This window comes from Lacerta agilis, chromosome 12 (assembly GCF_009819535.1).
Source record: "Lacerta agilis isolate rLacAgi1 chromosome 12, rLacAgi1.pri, whole genome shotgun sequence".
NCBI lineage: Eukaryota > Metazoa > Chordata > Lepidosauria > Squamata > Lacertidae > Lacerta > Lacerta agilis.
This window is the reverse complement of record NC_046323.1, coordinates 53,320,030-53,338,507: the sequence shown is the minus strand read 5'-3', so window position 1 is coordinate 53,338,507 and position 18,478 is coordinate 53,320,030. Positions and strand designations below refer to the sequence as shown.

General features: G+C 46.0%; 1 protein-coding gene across 1 annotated transcript in view; it reads left to right on the top strand.

Moving 5' to 3' along the window:
* Positions 1–18,478, top strand: part of LOC117056024 (microtubule-associated protein futsch-like) — a 192,017-nt gene that overhangs the window by 44,363 nt on the left and 129,176 nt on the right. The window contains exon 3 of the mRNA XM_033166043.1: positions 12,466–12,730. Within this exon, the coding sequence (XP_033021934.1) occupies positions 12,493–12,730 (238 nt within the window). The 5' untranslated portion in view covers positions 12,466–12,492. The remainder of the gene's footprint in view (positions 1–12,465; positions 12,731–18,478) is intronic.

The following is an 18,478-nucleotide window of genomic DNA, read 5'->3' as shown; positions in this document are numbered from 1 at the left end:
CATCCATGGTAGCTCAAAGTTAAAGGCACTTAGGACCATGGGAAGCTAATTTTACTGAATTAGGCCAATCTAGCTCAGTTCTGTTTACACCGACTGCCAGTGGCTCTCCAGGGTTTCAGATCAGGAGTCTTTCCCAAACCTGCCTGAAGATGCTGTTGAGGATTGAACCTGCAAGGCAGATGCTCTACCACTAAGCTACAGCCCTAACCTCTGGGGCTTCCTAGACTTCAGCAAGCGTTACCCCACATGCTTTGTTCAATCATAAAGAGGGATAGAAACCTCCTTGAACATAAGTTGTAAGCTGACATTGTCATGAAGATGAAATCTGCATCTGACACCGTGTTCTGCACTCCTGCAGAATTGAAACACACAATTACAGTCTGGGCCATTTGTAAATTGTGTGTGTATATATACATATGTTAAAGTAAAGCACATGGCAAACGTAAGACCCATAGGACCTGGGACTCTCAAAGGGCCATCTTAAATTCTCCTTCCTCCCTGTTGCTGATCCAAAAGGCAGAAGCAAATGATGTTGAGCTGGAATGATAATCAGATAATTTTCCCACTTAGTTTTGCTTGCAAACATTACAGAAGAAGCATGGGAGCACCTGAATGATAGGCATGGTGAACAGCTGCTGATAAACAACTTTCCAACCCCTAACCCCTCAATATGTGTGCTATTTCTTTTTCTAAGTCTTTTTCTGCAATGAAGGTCTTTCAGTTGTGGGTATGGCTTCATCTAAGCATGTCTTAATTCCATAGCTGGAGGACTTGCCTGCAGAGACACAAGGTTTCTGCTTGTTGATAGGCCTGCTGCAAACAAGCAAACCTTGCAAAGCAGGCCTCTTTTTGTTGAGCACCCCTTAACCTCTGGGAGCCCTTTGTTTAGTTGCCATACAAGTACCTGCATTGTGCAGCAGAAGCTCTTTAGTGCTGGAGGGCTGTCAAGGTGGATTAAGGTTTTCAGGCCGGCCAGCCAGCCTGCCTGCCTCCGTCTCTGTCTCCTTGAGAGGTGAGTGCATCCACTTGCATTTGAGGCGTTTGCTAATGGTGCTCTTTGTACTCATATTTGGCTGTCATTGTGCCGGCTGGCAGGCCTGTCAACAAGTCCCTAATTTTTTCCAAGGTGCTGCCGATAGACTAGAGTAGGAAGCATCTCCCTCTTTGGCATAGCTGCCGTTGCTTAGAAAGGACTGCTCTCTGCGGGTCTTCATTCTTAGTTTGCCCTGCTGGAAGGATAGGTCCATCAGCAGGTATTACCAGTGATAGCTCAGTGGAGCCTTCATATGCAAGAGTGCACCAGGTTTTTTTTGGGGGGGGGGACACCAGTGGGAGGAAAGAGCTACTGCCCTTTTGTTTTGTTTGTGTCATGGACTGGCTGGATTCAGAGGAGTGGTGGGAGGAACCAGCTGGTGGACCCCCAAGGGAAGAAGACTCAGAAGTAGGAGGTTGCTGGAAGCTGAAGAGGCAACAGGGTTCAGTGTCTGTGGCAGAGAGCATTCCAGAATGAGAGATGGAAGCAGAGGCTGGAGAGGAGGGCGGCAGGAGACAGAGATGAGCCCAACTGCTGAAGAGTTCAGGGAGCCTACACCTCCTGCTGCATCCAGCTCCCCTCCCCCCGGTCTCCAGAACATGCTGAGAAATGAAAAGAGCAGAGGAGAGATGGGTTGTGCGCAGACACAGTCTCCGATTGCTTGGAACAAACACCAGAGACGAGGGGACTTAGGCAGCTGTGGGAAAGCAGGGACCTTCAGTCCTCACAACTGCTTCTCTGGGGCAAGACCTTCTGGGAAGAGTTGCTGAGATCACTAGACTTGAACTCTATTGTTTACTTTGAATAAAGAGCTAACTTCACTGACACGTGTGTTTTTTATTGATGATCTACACCAGGGGTCAGCAACCTTTTTCAGCCGTGGGCCTGTCCACCGTCCCTCAGACCAGTGTTTTTCAACCTTTTTGGGCAAAGGCACACTTGTTTCATGAAAAAAATAACGAGGCACACCACCATTAGAAAATGTTAAAAAAATTAACTCTGTGCCTATATTGACTATATATAAAGTAATTCTCTTGAATAGGAATCAAATAAACAAATTTTTCCCACGGCACACCAGGCAACATCTCACGGCACACTAGTGTGCCGCGGAACAGTGGTTGAAAAACACTGCCTCAGACCATGTGGTGGGCCGGACTATATTTGGGGAGGGGGAATGAACGAATTCCTATGCCCCACAAATAACCCAGAGATGCATTTTAAATAAAAGCACACATTCTACTCATGTAAAAACATGCTGATTCCCAGACCGTCCGTGGGCCGGATTGAGAAGGCAATTTGGCCGCATCCGGCCCACGGGCCTTAGGTTGCCTACCCTTGATCTACACCTTACTCTGCATCTGGACAGTTTGTGGGCTTTCTGGGAGCAACTTAGGAACATAGTCATATACAGAGGCAGATGAGTAGTCTAGGTTGGCATCGTCTGCACTCTTGACGGGCAGCGGCTCTGCAAGGTGGGGGCTTCTCCCAGCCCTTCCTGGAGATGCCGGGGATTGAACCTGGGACCTTCTGCATACAAGGCACATGCTCTGCTGCTGAGCTTGCGGGTACCAGACCTGTGAGAGAGCAGCGGAACACAGTCAAGGAGAGGAGGAGGCGGAGCATTGCTGAGCGTCTCTCTGGCTCCCCCTAGTGTTCCACCACCACAATGTGGATACTGTATAGGAAGCTGCCTCCATACTGAGTCAGACTGTTGGTCCACCTAATTCTGTACTGTCTATGCTGCATGCAACAGCTCTGCAGGGTTTCAGACAAGGAACTCTGCCAGCCATACCAGGAGATGCTACGGCTCTTCTTCAGATTGCTGACTGTTGTGAGGAATTGGATGGTGGCCTGGGTAAACGATTGATCTGCTCCAGCAGGACTGGTCCTATGTTCTTATGAAAGAGTTTCATTCTCTGCTGTTATCTCTAGAACATGGTGCTGATAGCACTATGGTTGCAGGTTCAATCTCTGTATCGGACAGCTGCATATTCCTGCATTGGAGGGGGTTGGACTAGAATCTAGATGATCCTTGCGGTCTCTTCCATGAAATGGCTTTCAGCAAGGAAAGTTCTAAAATAATGCAACATTTGAGGGTGTATCGGCAGCAAAAAAGCAGCTCAAGACCCAGCTAGGTGTTTAACTTAGTATAACTTGATAGTTTTCAATTTCCCCCCACAAGTGCCATGAATGATAACTGATAATTACCACTTGGAAATTGCAAGTCCTGCTTCTAGTATAATGAGCTTGGCATGTTACCTAACGGCTTCCTGCCTTTTTATAAGATCTTAATAGTTTGGTCGTATAAAAAGGTAAGAGTCTTTATGCTTTCCAGAATAACATAGGAGACATTCTCTTAAGCTGATACTCGCTTTGGCAAACAGAGTTTTAAAAAATGCTAATGGAATATCCTTCCCTCCCTGTCTTTTTGTCAAAGAAAGGAAATTGGGAGTTTATATATAAAGAATCGTTAATTGGGCGCCTGGGAATCTTCAGATCTAGAAATGAGTTGAAACAAAACAAAATGCTTGGCCTTGGATGCCTTTCCTTCTCTTGATTAACAAGAAGAAATCTCAGCACTCAGACAGACTTCATTAAACCATTTTATCTCCTAGTGCATTAGTGAGCAGACAGATAGAGCGGAAAGAACCATCACTTTTTCCAGGAGTCTGAGGCATTTTTTTTAAAAAATCAGCAGTAAACTTCTCACCTCTGTCTCCTTGGGCGAAATGATTTGTTTCATTGTTGACAGACTAGAATCTCTGGCAACTCCCCCTTAGTCCTTTGTGGGGCTAGCTGTGTAGATCGGTGCCAATATTCTGGGAAATAGGTGGATAATTAATTGGGTTCCTTAAAAGGCACACTCAAGCTGACATGGCACTTATCTCCCTCTTGATGCGCGTGTAGGTTTTAGCATCAATCAGCAAAGATTCTTTTTTGTTGGCATTAATTTAGGGTTTCATGCTCTATGCTAAAGAAGAATGGAGCCCAAGTTTCCACAGTTCAGCACATTTTAAGTCTTCTATACTATGATACTAGAAATACTGTTTTGAAGATGGAATTGGTGTGCACCAATTGTATTAAGTTTCATGACATTTTTGTTTTGAATAGATTTTATTGACGTTTTTTAAAAAATACACAGGTTAGTATCCAATATCTTTCTATCAAAGATAAAAAACTAATCTAAATAAATGCACAAACTGAAAGGAATAAAAGAGAAAGAAAGAAAGAAACAATCAGAAAGAAGAAAAAGGAAAGGAAAGGAAAATAAGAGAATTTCAGATTCTTCTTCTGTCAGCTATACATAGAAAATTGTTCAAAACATCCGCTCCAGGATTAACACCCAAAAATTCTACTTTCTAGAAACCAATTCTTTAATCTTCAAACCCAGATATCACAAGTTCATTTACTTTTTCAAGCAAAAAGTCTATAAGGAGTTTCCAATAGGCAATTTTTTTCTTCTCAGTGCATGCCATTTTTGGCTGCCCAAGGTTACAAGATGCCATGGAAATTTTCATCTGAACTGCTGATTGCCTCCAGAGGGAAACAAAATATAAATTGGGGGGGGGGGAGAGGCATTTTTATATCTTGGTTATAGTAAACACTCTTCTGTAAGCACTAACCTCATTTAAAGTGAAAAATATACTTGAGAATCTCTTAGGGTCTATTATTATATCCTGAATTGAGTTTATAATATCTATACACTATACTCTATCAAACACACAGAGTTCTTTAAGGAAAGAGATCCCCCATAGTTATAACTTGGACATTTCAGCCTGCCTTGCAGACTCCAGGCAGCTGAACAATAGCCTAACATATTTTGAGGCAAAGTGGAGAAATTCCAACGTGGAGGAATACTGTTAAGACCATGGTCCCATCCCATCCACCTGGTGGCTGGCCTGGTTTGGGGACTCCCTGGCCTGCCTTGGCTCAGAGATGCAGCCTTCCCTGAAGTGCCTGATGTTTGCAGGTATTAAAGTCCATAACCCAGACTGCCCGGAGCAGAGGGCAGCTCTTTAGGAAGCTCCCCTCTCTGTTTCAGCCATCATGCCTTCGAGTGATGACTTTGGTTTCCCATGGACCTCTTTGCATCTCATCATAGCTAAGCTTTCTATTCCCAGTAGCTTGCATGAGGTGATGCTAATAGCTTCACAGTTGCTTAGCATCGCAGTGGAGCGTCGCTGCCCCTGATCTTTGCGGAGAAGCCAAGGGAATGAGGGAGATTGCATGAGTACAGGGTAAGCGAAGCAATGGAGACAGGAACTGTTTTGCAAGAGGAATCAAGTGTTTTGTTTCGAGGAGAGATGTGGCTTGATGGAAAGGGGAAGAGGGTCGCACTTCAAACACCCTGGAGAGGGCAAGAATGTGGGAAGAGAAACAGTGGGAACGATAAGTGGTTGGTTTGGAATATGGGAAAGGAAGACGAAAAAAGATGGCAGTGCACAGACCTGGAAAAAGGGGACAAACTGAAGGGTTGTATTAGGTTTGTTTATTTAAAGTACCGGAATACAGCTCAGTCGTGGAGTGAAGTTAAACGAGTAGATGGTGCCGGGCATTATCCATTGCTTTCCTGATTTTATAGAATTGTAGAGTTGGAAGGAACCCCAAGGGTCATCTAGTCCGACCCCCAGCAATACAGGAATCTCAACTGAGGCATCCATTACAATTGGCCAACCAACCTCTGCTTAAAGCGCTCCAAGGAAGGAGAGTCCACAACCTCCAAGAGAGTCCATTGCACTCTCGAGAAGCTCATACTGTTGGAATCTCCTTTCTTGTACAGTGGTACCCCGTGTTACGTACACGATCCGTTCCGGGTTGTGCCACGTAACCCGGACGCACATAACATGAACGAACAACAACAACAACAACAAAACCCCGGAAGTTAACGGGTTTTTGTGCTATTGCGCACATGTGCGTTGCGCGTGCTCCATGGAGGACTTCTGGGTCTTGGAGGTGTGTATCTCGAACGTACGCAACACGAGGTAGGACTGAAACTTGAATCCATTGATTGGGGTCGTAGCCTCCAGAGCTTGCTCCATCTTCCATGTGACAACCCTTCAGATACTTGAAGATGGCTGTCATATGTCCTCTCAGTCTCCCCTTAACCAGGCTAAGAATACCCAACTCTCTCAACTGTTCCTCATAAGGCTTGGTTTCCAGACCCTTGATCATCTTGGTTGCCCTCCTTTGCACACGTTCCCATGGACCTCTTTGCATCTCATCATAGCTAAGCTTTCTATTCCCAGTAGCTTGCATGAGGTGATGCTAATAGCTTCACAGTTGCTTAGCATCGCAGTGGAGCGTCGCTGCCCCTGATCTTTGTGGAGAAGCCAAGGGAATGAGGGAGATTGCATGAGTACAGGGTAAGCGAAGCAATGGAGACAGGAACTGTTTTGCAAGAGGAATCAAGTGTTTTGTTTCGAGGAGAGATGTGGCTTGATGGAAAGGGGAAGAGGGTCGCACTTCAAACACCCTGGAGAGGGCAAGAATGTGGGAAGAGAAACAGTGGGAACGATAAGTGGTGGGTTTGGAATATGGGAAAGGAAGATGGAAAAAGATGGCAGTGCACAGACCTGGAAAAAGGGGACAAACTGAAGGGTTGTATTAGGTTTGTTTATTTAAAGTACCGGAATACAGCTCAGTCGTGGAGTGAAGTTAAACGAGTAGATGGTGCCGGGCATTATCCATTGCTTTCCTGATTTTATAGAATTGTAGAGTTGGAAGGAACCCCAAGGGTCATCTAGTCCGACCCCCAGCAATACAGGAATCTCAACTGAGGCATCCATTACAATTGGCCAACCAACCTCTGCTTAAAGCGCTCCAAGGAAGGAGAGTCCACAACCTCCAAGAGAGTCCATTGCACTCTCGAGAAGCTCATACTGTTGGAATCTCCTTTCTTGTACAGTGGTACCCCGTGTTACGTACACGATCCGTTCCGGGTTGTGCCACGTAACCCGGACGCACATAACATGAACGAACAACAACAACAACAAAACCCCGGAAGTTCACGGGTTTTTGTGCTTCTGCGCACATGTGCGTTGCGCGTGCTCCATGGAGGACTTCTGGGTCTTGGAGGTGCGTATCTCGAACGGACGCAACACGAGGTAGGACTGTAACTTGAATCCATTGATTGGGGTCGTAGCCTCCAGAGCTTGCTCCATCTTCCATGTGACAGCCCTTCAGATACTTGAAGATGGCTGTCATATGTCCTCTCAGTCTCCCCTTAACCAGGCTAAGAATACCCAACTCTCTCAACTGTTCCTCATAAGGCTTTGTTTCCAGACCCTAGATCATCTTGTTTGCCCTCCTCTGCACACGTTCCAGCTTGTCAACATCCTTCTTAAATTGTGGTGCCCAGAAGTAGACACAGTACTTTCCTTATAGCAATGCATGAACTCCTGAGGTATAAGTGTATAGGAATCTGGTTTAGGATAGGGGAAGCCTATGGAATCTGTGGTTGGTCTTGAGGTCCTGGGCAGTTGCATCACCAGATGTCTCGGTTTTGGACTGCGTGGAGTCCTTAACCTTGTTGCTCCGCAAAGAAAGGAAGCCAAGACAACATCTTTACTTCCAGTTCAATGACATAAACTCCCAAGAAGTACCCAAGATTGTCTTTCCTAAATCGTTTCAGGCTTGCCCTTTCCCAGGGTTCCGTTTATGCCACGCACACTTATCCTGCCTGCCAGTTTCATACGCCATCATTCACTTAAAAGATGCAGCATAATACAACATTGATGAGCACATCTTGAATCCCTTCAGTTAGCGATGCTGACATGGCACAGCAGTTAATATGCCATTACAGAATAGTGCTCCGCATTTTCTGGAAGTGCTGAAATATTCTTGCAACTTTCCCTTAGTGTTGGGTATCCAGGACGCTTTCCAAAAGATACCCATATCCCTTTGCTGGAATAAGTGCTCAAGTTGCAACAGTTCAAAGCCCAGCAGCTTGATCTGGTCAATGCCCTATCTTGTAGCATCGTTTTCTCACAGTGGCCAACCAGATGCCAATGGAAATCTTGCGAGTAGGACCTGAATGGATCTGCACTCTCGCCGGTTGTGATTCCCAGCTGTACTGCCTCCAATGGTGGAGGGAGAACATGGCTCCACTTTGCCAGGTGAAGTTAGACATTGTGTGCTTTCTCCCGTATTGTTTTAAACACTGGAATGGGCTCACAGGCAATGCATGGCCTATAGACCCCATGGGTCCCCTGGCTGGCTGCCTGCCTGATCTTGGGTGGATTGTGCAGTTTGTGCATCTGGATTTCTTCCTTTTGGGTCAAGGCTGCTCCCGGGAATGGTTGCTGTTGTTGCTGGCTGTGTGGAGCAAACAGTCCATGTCTTTGATGTTGGATATTAGCGTCTTGTTAAGACAAAACACAAATGGCACCGCTTGTGGGGAGGAGATCAGTGGATTTGACCATTTGCTCCCACCCCATGGTCACCATAACAAGTCCCCCACCCCCACGTTGCTATTGGGTAGGATATGCATATACCAAACACAGTTTCTCTGTGTGTGGATTTTAATGAGGAAAGGGTGAACATCCTTCCTGTGTTTCATGCCCTGAGCCTGTGGCTGTTGAGTTTGCAACTCAGAACTATTTGTTGAATCTTGGGCATAGCCTGACCCTTAAACCATTTTTTGAACACCGATCTGGTGTGTTCTTTGAAGAAGCAAGAAGCCATGGAGGGAACTTCTGCAGTACCTCTGGAGGACTCGCTGCATTACCAAAGCCTTTCCAGGGACCCAGCCTGAATCTGCTGCAGTTGGAGCGCATGGACATTAGTCTTTTTCTGGACTTGCCTCTGTATGAGAGGGTTTTCGACACTGGGGAGTTAGTTGCCCTTATTGGCAATTCTTCTCTGTAAGCTTAATGGAAACTGGCCCAGTTTCTTCCCTTTGGGTACATGCTGCCACTCCATCCTTTATCAAATTTATTGCCTTCTTCAACATCCTCTCCTACAAAGATGCACAGGAATCATCAAGAGGAGCTAAATGATCTTGGTTATTGAGTTGTATCAGCTCTTCCCCATTAGAGCTTCCTCCCTACCCCAGCCTGCTTTAATAGCTTCAGAGATGAGAATATTTTGGCAGGTTTTCTCATATTTGCACTGCCTTGGCTCGGAGGCACTTAAATCCTCTTGTCTGCATAGCCTTTAAACGTAGAGGCACCCAGACGTTTGTGGAAGGGCCCTTTGCATGCAGAAGTTTCTGTCCCTGGTGGCATCTCCAGATATGGCCAGGAAAGATCCTGGTCTCCATCCCTGACAACCCTGAGCTCGATGGCGGCAGCTTCTGAAATTTGGCCGTCTCCTGTCCATGCTAGTACCACATCTTGAAAGTGCGCTGATCTCTGTGGCACAAGTAGTGTCTAAAAAGGAATAACTTAGGAATCAGCTGGGGCAAATGGGTTTATCACATCAGTTTCACCCGAGGAGGTGTAGAAATGATAGGTGGAGTTCTGGCTGTAAATGGATCTCCTAGGTCGAAAAATGGCTCTCGTCCTGTTGCGCTGAGTGGAGTGGCTTAGTTAACTCTTGGGCTGTTGGTGAAGAGGTAATGGAGGGTGGGGACTGGGGGAAGCTTTCCTTCCAGTGTAAGTAACAGTGGCTTAAAAAAAGAGGTTATTGACATGAGCCGGGTCATCTGAGGACAGAAACGTGCTGCAGGCTCTCCTCTATGGAAGGGATAAATGGGCCTTGCTGCGATTTTGAAGGATATACATCACTCATTATGTAAAGAGTAATCTCCATACGGGAGGTTGGAATTCAGCAGGCAGGCAAGATGCTGAAGCTGCCTGCCCTTTGCTCTTGAAATAGACTGAACTTTAATGACCTGGGCTTTTTTTAAAGTTTTTTTTTTTTAAGTTTGGGGAGAGGGATTATTTTATTAAAATAATAAAATTCCCCACCTCCACAGTGTTTTCAGGTGCCCCCCCCATAACAATGCCACAGCATCTCAACAGCACCCTCAGTAATAATAATTTCTAAAGCTTAAGCCACTTTTAAAGCACCAATGCAGATACGTGCCCTCAGTGATCTAGTCTCAAAATACTGTCTAATAATAATAATAATAATAATAATAATAATAATAATAATAATAATTTATTTGTACCCCGCCCATCTGGCTGGGTCTCCCCAGCCACTCTGGGCGGCTTCCATCAAATATTAAAATACATTTAAAATATCACAGTTTAAAAACTTCCCTAAACAGGGCTGCCTTCAGGTATTTTCTGAATGTCAGGTAGTTGTTTATTCCCTTGACCTCTGATGGGAGGGCGTTCCACAGGGCGGGAGCCACTACCGAGAAGGCCCTCTGCCTGGTTCCCTGTAGTAGAAAAAACAGAAGGTTTTTTCACTTCTTCCAAATGGGAAAAAATATGCTCATCCTTTTATTAGAGAGCCATTTGGGTCCATGTGGAAGTTAGTCCTGGCCTGACTTTGGTCTGTGAGCTTGGTGGCAGCTTTCAAAATTCACCAACTGCAGCATTGGCCACTTGCAACCAAGTGAAGATGGGGCATCAAGATGGCGCCTGAGAGTTCTACCACCTGGAGGTGCGTGCATGGGGATCCTTGGATCTGGACTGTTTTCACACACTTGCGACACATCCTGTAGAATTCTACCCATGATATTTTATCTGTGTAATCAGAATGAATTTCAAGAACCAAAAAGTCGTATTGAAAAATACGACTTTTGAGCCATCTGGCCCCAAAATGGCAACTAGGCACGCCGTTTTGGTGACTGTAACTATGGTATAAGGAGCCATTTGGTGCGTAGCTTATATATCTTGAGTTTCTAACCCTGCTTGGAAGTAGCTTGATTGTAAAGTAAAGCATAAATCATTGTAATACTAAATAAAGCAAACTGTTGCTTCTCTGGAATATTTGCTTTCATGGGATAGGAGCAAGAGTAGGGGGTTCTTGGCTTTGTTTGTTGGTGTGGGACTTCAGATCACATACCCCGTCATTTCCAATTAAAAAATAAGAGCAGCGGCTCTAGGAGAGACCCCAAACAGTCAGAATGAAGATAGAATTATTAGTATCTGGCAGCCTCCATATGTTTGCAGAGAAGCCTGAAGTGTGTTCTCTGCAATGATAGGAGATGACTTTCTGTGCCATCTTCTCCTCTGCCTTTCCCACATAAATCCCGAGAACATAATTCCTTATTCTGATAGTATTACGTGACCCCTCATAGGTGGCAGATCCGTGTGTAAAATTCTGAATAGAGACTTTTTTGCCAGGTGATGCAGGGCTTGTATTTTTTATGTTGAGCAAATTTCGTTTTGGTGTCTTGGCTCTTTCAGACAACAGCAATGAAGTTAAATCAATATTTAAAATTCAATTTTCAATTATGGTGCTTTTTATATATATAAAAAAGGTTGGTTTAAAGCAAAATCTGAACTTAATACGTGTTGATGCCTTGTGTTTCATCTCTCAGCTAAATTCGCATCCCTCTCTCAAAGACATGCAGTTGAAAGCCACTTTCATATATAATGGAAGAGCCATGCAGTGGCGGCAGCGGCGAATGGGCCTTAAATAGCTGGATGTTATGAATATGGCACAGTGGAGCTTTTGCTGGTTTTGGGGCCTGATATTGGGAGCCAAGGGTTGTCAAGCCATCACAGGGGTTCGGGGATCAACTCTGGCTCTAGACATTGCACTCCTGTCTCTCTCACCAGAATAATCTAGTAAACACATTCACGTGGTTGCACACTCCCACATGGCTGCCCAGATGGGCAAGAACCATGGGTTTTCCAGCCCACAGATAAACGCTTGCCTCTTTTATTTTGTGCTTTTGGAAAATTCTGGCACTTTAGTCCAATGCAAATATATTTATTTTTTCTTGTTCAGGGTGGTGTAATCGGGCAGCATTTTGCCTGCACCAGGTTTTCGTTTTGCAGATAAATGGTCTCGCTTAGTGTCCTTGCGCATGTACCGAGCGAAAGGAACAGAAATCAGTGCGTGTCAGCCTTTCCCCCTTCTTGTGTATAAGTGGACAGAATGTGGTAGAAAAGCCAAATTGCTGCAGAAGATGGTTAACTCATGTAAGTAGAACAAAGGCATGATTTGATCATCAGCCATTGCCAACATTGCTCCCTCCAGTTGTTTTGGACTACAACTCCCATAAGCCTTAGCCAGACAGTAGTTGTAGTCCAAAACAGCTGGAACGCACCAGGTTGGCAAATGCTGGAGCGCAGCCAATTTGGGTGCACCTATCTCTCTTTAGGTCAGGAAATACCTGAATTATTTTGACATTTATCATCATGATTCTGATTCTCGTTGACTTAGTCTGTTGAGTCTCTTCCACTGTACTTTTCAGACTGATTGCGTCGGTAGAGAGAGTGGCTTGTCCCAAACCTCCCAGTGAACTTCACTGTGACAGACAAAATTATCTCACGGCTCCTCTCCTCCTCTTCTCTCCTTTTCTCTCCCAGTTTTTTTAGTCTGCAAAGGTGTGAACCATGGCTGACTTCGACCACAACCTGAGTCTGGCGGACGCCCTGACGGAGCCACAGCCGCAGATCGAGGAGGAAGTGAAGCGGGATTTCATTGCCACCCTGGAGGCGGAGAAATTTGACGACATGGTTGGGGAAACGGTTGGCAAAACGGACTACGTCCCTCTTCTAGACGACGACGACCCAAAGCCTGGGAACCAGGATGTGAAAACCAAACCCCATGCTGACAACGTCCCTGCGGAGCGTAAGTGAAGCTTGGCTGTGAATGCTTTGGGCTGTGTGGTTGGGGGTGTGCGGCGCCCAGTGGACAGAAGAGCTCCGGAGTCAACGGGGCAATGTCTTCCAACACTGCCACGCCCCCTGGGAAGGGTACAGCACTTTTGCTGTAGCATCCTCTGAGGGTGGGTGGGGGTCCTTTCCTTCCCTTTCTTCCTTGTCTCTTCCACTGCTCAGGAAAGCGAGAGTGAGCCGACGAGTGGGCAGGTGTGTTGTTGGCAATGTTTTTGCGTGGTCTACCTGTGGTACCTTCTGTGTGTGTGCCGGGTATTGGTAAATGCTGCAAGGCAGGATGGGGAGAGGAGAGGTGGGATTTGTCAAGACAAAGGTTAATGTCCTCAACCCCAGGAGACCCTGCAACGGTCACTGTGTCCTGTTCAGGTGATCATGGCAACTCTGGATGGCCTTGAGTATGATGCATGCAAAAACCGTGTGGAATTTGTTTTTGTTTTTTCCCCAAGTGGGAATGGTGAATTACTGGGCAGACCCCAGTTTCCTGGAAAGTTTGGGGGATTCTGGGGCTGAGGTTGCTTTGGAGTCATCAATTACTGCATTTATATCTCAGCTTTTTCTCCAAGGAGCTCAAGGGGGCATACATGCTTCTCCCCACTCCTCATTTAATCCCCCACAACAGCCCTGTGAGGTAGGCGTGGCTGAGAGGCAGTGACAGGCCTCCTCAAGGCCACCCATTGAGCTTCATGGCTGAGTGGGGGGGGGGGTTTGAACCGTCATCTCCCAGGTCCTCGTCCGACAACACTTCTGTTAAAACAAAATAGAAAATTCTTTCCAGTAGCACCTTAGAGACCAACTGAGTTTGTTCTTGGTATGAGCTTTCGTGTGCATGCACACGAAAGCTCATACCAAGAACAAACTCAGTTGGTCTCTAAGGTGCTACTGGAAAGAATTTTCTATTTTGTTTTGACTATGGCAGACCAACACGGCTACCCACCTGTAACTGGAACACTTCTGTTGTCGTCTTTTTCTTATTATCCATTAAATTTGTATGCCACTCTCCATCTGTAGATCTCAGGGCAGTTCACAGCATAAAATTACAAAATTATGGATGGATTGGATGTTCCTGTCATAATATTACCTTCACACACTCTTATAATGCATCACAACACATTCTTTGAAAGGAAGCAGCAGCATTTTCTTCCATTGCATCATCTCCCTCTCGGGCCTTGCCTCGCTGTCCCCTCCCTTTTCTCATTCCTCCCAGTACCCCAGCTGGTGCCATCCAAGGTCTGTTTCCTCTCTCCGCCCATCGCTGCAATTCTTTGGGCACCCTCCTGTCATTGCCTGTTGTCTGGACTGTCACTGTTTCCTGTCTGGCTTCCGCTCTCCAGTCAACTGAGGATGCTTTCGTTGAACTCTTTTCTTTCTGTGGCTCCGCATGTGTGTGTCCTGTGCTTGCCATGCCTTTTATGTCCTTAAACTGAGACCACAGCATGCTTTACACCAGCCCTCTCACCCCAGGCGCCCTCCAGGTGTTCTGGACTACAACTCCCACCGGCTCCAGCCAGCATGGGGTGGTTGGCAGGAGTCATAGTCCAAAATATCTGGGGGGCGCCAGGTTGGAGAAGGCTAGAATCATAGAGTTGTAGCGTAGAAATGGACCGCAAGGGTCAACTAGTCCAGCCCCATAATGCTTTGCTCCACTCCATGCAAGTTTATTAACTTCAGCTCATAAATCCTCTGCCCACCCCCTTTTTTTCCTTTTCCGTCTTTCCTAAGTTGAGTACAGTAAATAATAATTCCTAACTTCCCCGTCTCCTGTTTCTTCCCTCTTTTTCGGCTTATGCAATAATGCTCAAGGCCCTGTCTTTAGAGAACCCTTATTTATATAACCTTTCTTTAAAAGTAAACATACATCTTGTGTCAGGATGTATAACTTGTCTCTTCTGGTGAGCCTAGCCATGTCTCGCCTGAGAGCGCCTGAGTTGTGTCGCCTGCGAGGGAAAATACCTAATATTAGCTTCCAAAACCGAAACAGATTGGTGAGCCCTTGGGGAAGGCGGCCGGGGGTGGGGGGCTCGGAGTGGGGGAGAAGGCAGTGGGGAACTTCCAGGGAAGCAAAATATTGCAGGCTCCGTAGCAAAACTCTTTCCTTGATCTCTTTCTGAAGGGGACTCCATTGTTTGCAGTTTAGATTTCGTTTGCACTGTCTCCCTGCTTGTGTCTGACAGGTGAGAATCTGACCAGCTTACTGGGCCCAAACCGAAAGGTTTGCAGCTTCATAGTGCAGAGTAAGAGGTACAAGGTGGAGGGCCTCAGGTGAGAGAGGCTCACAAATGTGTCTTAAAGATTTTGCAAGCTGCTAGGAACTGTTGTAAGCTGAAACGCATATTCCGGGCGCAAAAGTTGGAGTGCATTTCTGCATGCCCATTTGGGCTGCTTTGGCAGGCACAACAAGGCAGGTGTGGCTGCTTGCAATGCCAGCTTTTTATGTAGCACTTGAGACGTCTTCAGGTATGTACCCTGCAATTCTTACAGCAACCCTACAAGGTAGGTCAGTGATATGATCCCCTTGTTAAACAGGCTGGTTGGTGATGGTGGGGGCATGCCTAAGTCCAACCTGTGTGATCATGGCAGCGGGGAGGTCTGAACTGGAGGTTTTCTGGTTCACAGCTCAGTCTCTGCAGTTGTTGTGGGACACTAATCAGGAGAGGCCAGTTCTTGTTAGTTCTCAGGCTACATGATTTGCCTGTGTCCCCAACATGGGATAGTGGAATGGGCTGCAGAGAGAAAAATAAACGTGAACAGGGTGAAATGAGTTAATGTATATAGTATTTTACGGAGTAGATGAACCCAGTCTGTGCATTCCAAAATATTGAGTGTCTGTCCCAGAAATGGACAGATGGGCTGTTATGCACCTACTTATTATCCCTCTTGCTTTGGAAGTGAAACGGACATGCTTGGGGTTTCTCTGATGCTTCAGTTGCAGTCTTTGTGCCCATGACAATTGGGAAAAAAGTATTCTGAAGGGTACAGTATTTCAGGATCTTTACACTGGTGCCTTCCTGACATTTTCTTCTTCTTTTATCTCTCTCTGCCACCAGAGTAATATCAGCAGGTATAAAGCAATAGGGAAAAAAGGTTACATTTGAAAGGCTAAGGGGATAGGTTTTGGTTGATAAGATACCCCATTTTGAGACTTGGACAGACCAAAGTAAGGTTTATCTGGTTGCTCTGGGGAGAACAATGTCTTGCTTGCTTCATCCCTCTGGATTATTTTACTGCTTGATACTGAACCCTTTAGTAGATTTATGCTGTCAGAGAAAAGAGGAAGAAGTGTGTTCATCTGAGGGATCTGGTGTGAAGGATCCTGGATGGGGCAGGGGTTGGACTGGGGTGATCTCATTCTTTCACGGCCTGCTGGTTCTAGAATTTTGGGAACACCTCTTGTGTTCCGCTCTCTTCCTTCTTACTAATTTTCCCCTTTCTTAAGGCAAAATGAGATCAGTTATGGAGGAGAGAAAAATATTACATCCATGGGTGTAACTGTTTAGCTAGGTACTTTTGCCTCTGGATCTTAATGAGACATCTCTGTTTCATCAGACTTACGGCTGGGTGGATCTTTGCGGAAATACCTGGTGTATGGACCTATTAGATGTTGAGATGTTACTTTGCAGGGGAGAAGGGTTTTTTCACAGACACATTGCTTGGGACCAGCTTGGGACATTGCTTGGGACCCCCTTGCATTGCTTGGGACCCCCTGCAATGCCGGAATAACCCACTGCAAAGAGGCTGTACACGGGACACTTCCCTAGCTATTTGTGCAGGCTGCGGTGGTGCAATTGTGTTGTCCCACTGTCTCGATCCTTAGCAAAGCAGGACTAGCCTTCTGGGGCATTTGAATAGAGGCTTTCTGCTGTTGGATCATCACCTGTGGGAAAAGAACTTGTGCAGGCGTCCCCTTCCGTTTTCCTGCACGCAGTCCAGGCGGGGCTGTAAACAACTCTTCAAGATGTAACCCTCCCATCTCTGCTCGGAAGAGGGTTGTGTCTAACTGAAATCCTTCAGCCAGATTAGACAAGGCTTAAGGAGCGGTCAGATGGAGTCCCACCTGGACCCGGGCTTGGGCTTGGAGGGGAGGGGCTGCCAAACCAAACAGAAAATCGGCCAGTATTTCGTCTTGCACAAAAGCGTTTTGGGGCCGCTGTGCATCTCTTCCCTTCCCCATTAACACATCATTGGGACGACATTATTTCCCCCCCTCCCACGGGGATAATAGCCAGCAAGTTGGTCTTACCAAGTGGCCAAACGTCATAATTTGACAAGTACCGGCTAATCCTCTTACTCCATCCTTTATGTAATGCCAGGGGATTGCTTGGAGTAGACGAAGCCTTGCATCTTCCCCTCCTCCCCTCCTGGAAGCTGTGCTTGCTCAGCGCCTCTGCTTTAACCTCAGAAAGTTTGGCCTTGGGTTGGTTCTTGAGGCAGCTCGGATATGTGCTGCCCCTAACTTTTGACGGGGCAACGAGAGATTAACAGTGCGTCCCAATAAAGATGGCAGTTTGAACTCTGCACCGACCAGATAAAGTAAGGCAGTTGTCGTGGAGGGATATCCGATTTATTGCATAAAACGATAAGGCTGTGCATGACGGGAGAAGGAATTGAAGAGAAAAAATTGCAAGCCGTAATATTTCCTCACCCCGCAACCCAACGAGAAGCAACTGGAGTTGCAGCTTCAGCAGCCAAACATTCCTTACTCTTAAGCAGGAGTATTATCCCTTTCTTCAAACACACTTCTGTTAGGTTCTCATTTGTATTAATTTCCTTATTCCAAATTTCTGATCTAACTTGGCTTGAGCATTTAAAGTTCTCCAGTGCCCAGCAGAGGGTGCTGGTCATATTCTTTTGGCGAACGTATGTCACAGCGTATCCAAATCCCCATAGCAGAACGACGACAACAGCCTCACAAGAGATTGGAAGAATTGCGCAGAAGTGCCTGAAATGTCTCCTTGCGTCTCTCCTTTCCCCCTGTGTCCGTGCAGTAATATGAATCCCATGCAGCCAACACTTATTTTTCCCTCGCAGATTTTGGGGCTGGAAATTTGGTAGAGAGAAGCATTTCCATGCTTGAGATGAAAGATGGTGGGTGTCTAACAAAGTGCACTCTAACCTCTGGATGGGATGCCCAGGCTTTTCCACCTGCCTTGCCCCCAGCACCCTCCCTCCAGCCCCCAGCCCTGGGAGCCTTTCCCAGACCATGACTTTGAGAATAGCAGAAGCAGCTGGGAAGGGATATTTTTAAAAATCAATTCTATAAGCTGCGTGTCCTTGTTTCTCCATCTGATTCTTTTCCATGGCCTTGTAGGTTTTGTGGTGTTTTATGCATTGTAGCTTACCGTTATTTTTATTGATTATAGTTTAGTAATTTATTGTAATTGATAAGTGCAAACTGTTTATTATTTGCTGGTAATTTAATATTACATTCAAAGGGATAATCGAATGTTGCTTTATTTGATGAAAGTTTTTTATTTTAAAGTTATTGTGACTTTTTGTATCGGATCAGATTGTTACTACGTGTGTGATCTTTGCTGTTTTATTTTGCTGTTTCTTCAGCTTGTAAACCGCCTTGCGTATAGTAATAGAGAAAGGCGGTACACAAATTGAAAATGAAATGAGATGAAATTTTCATGGCTCTCTCGAAGAACTGGCACACAGGTTGCTCTAGTGCTTGAGACTGAAATTGGTAAAATCTCCATCCTTG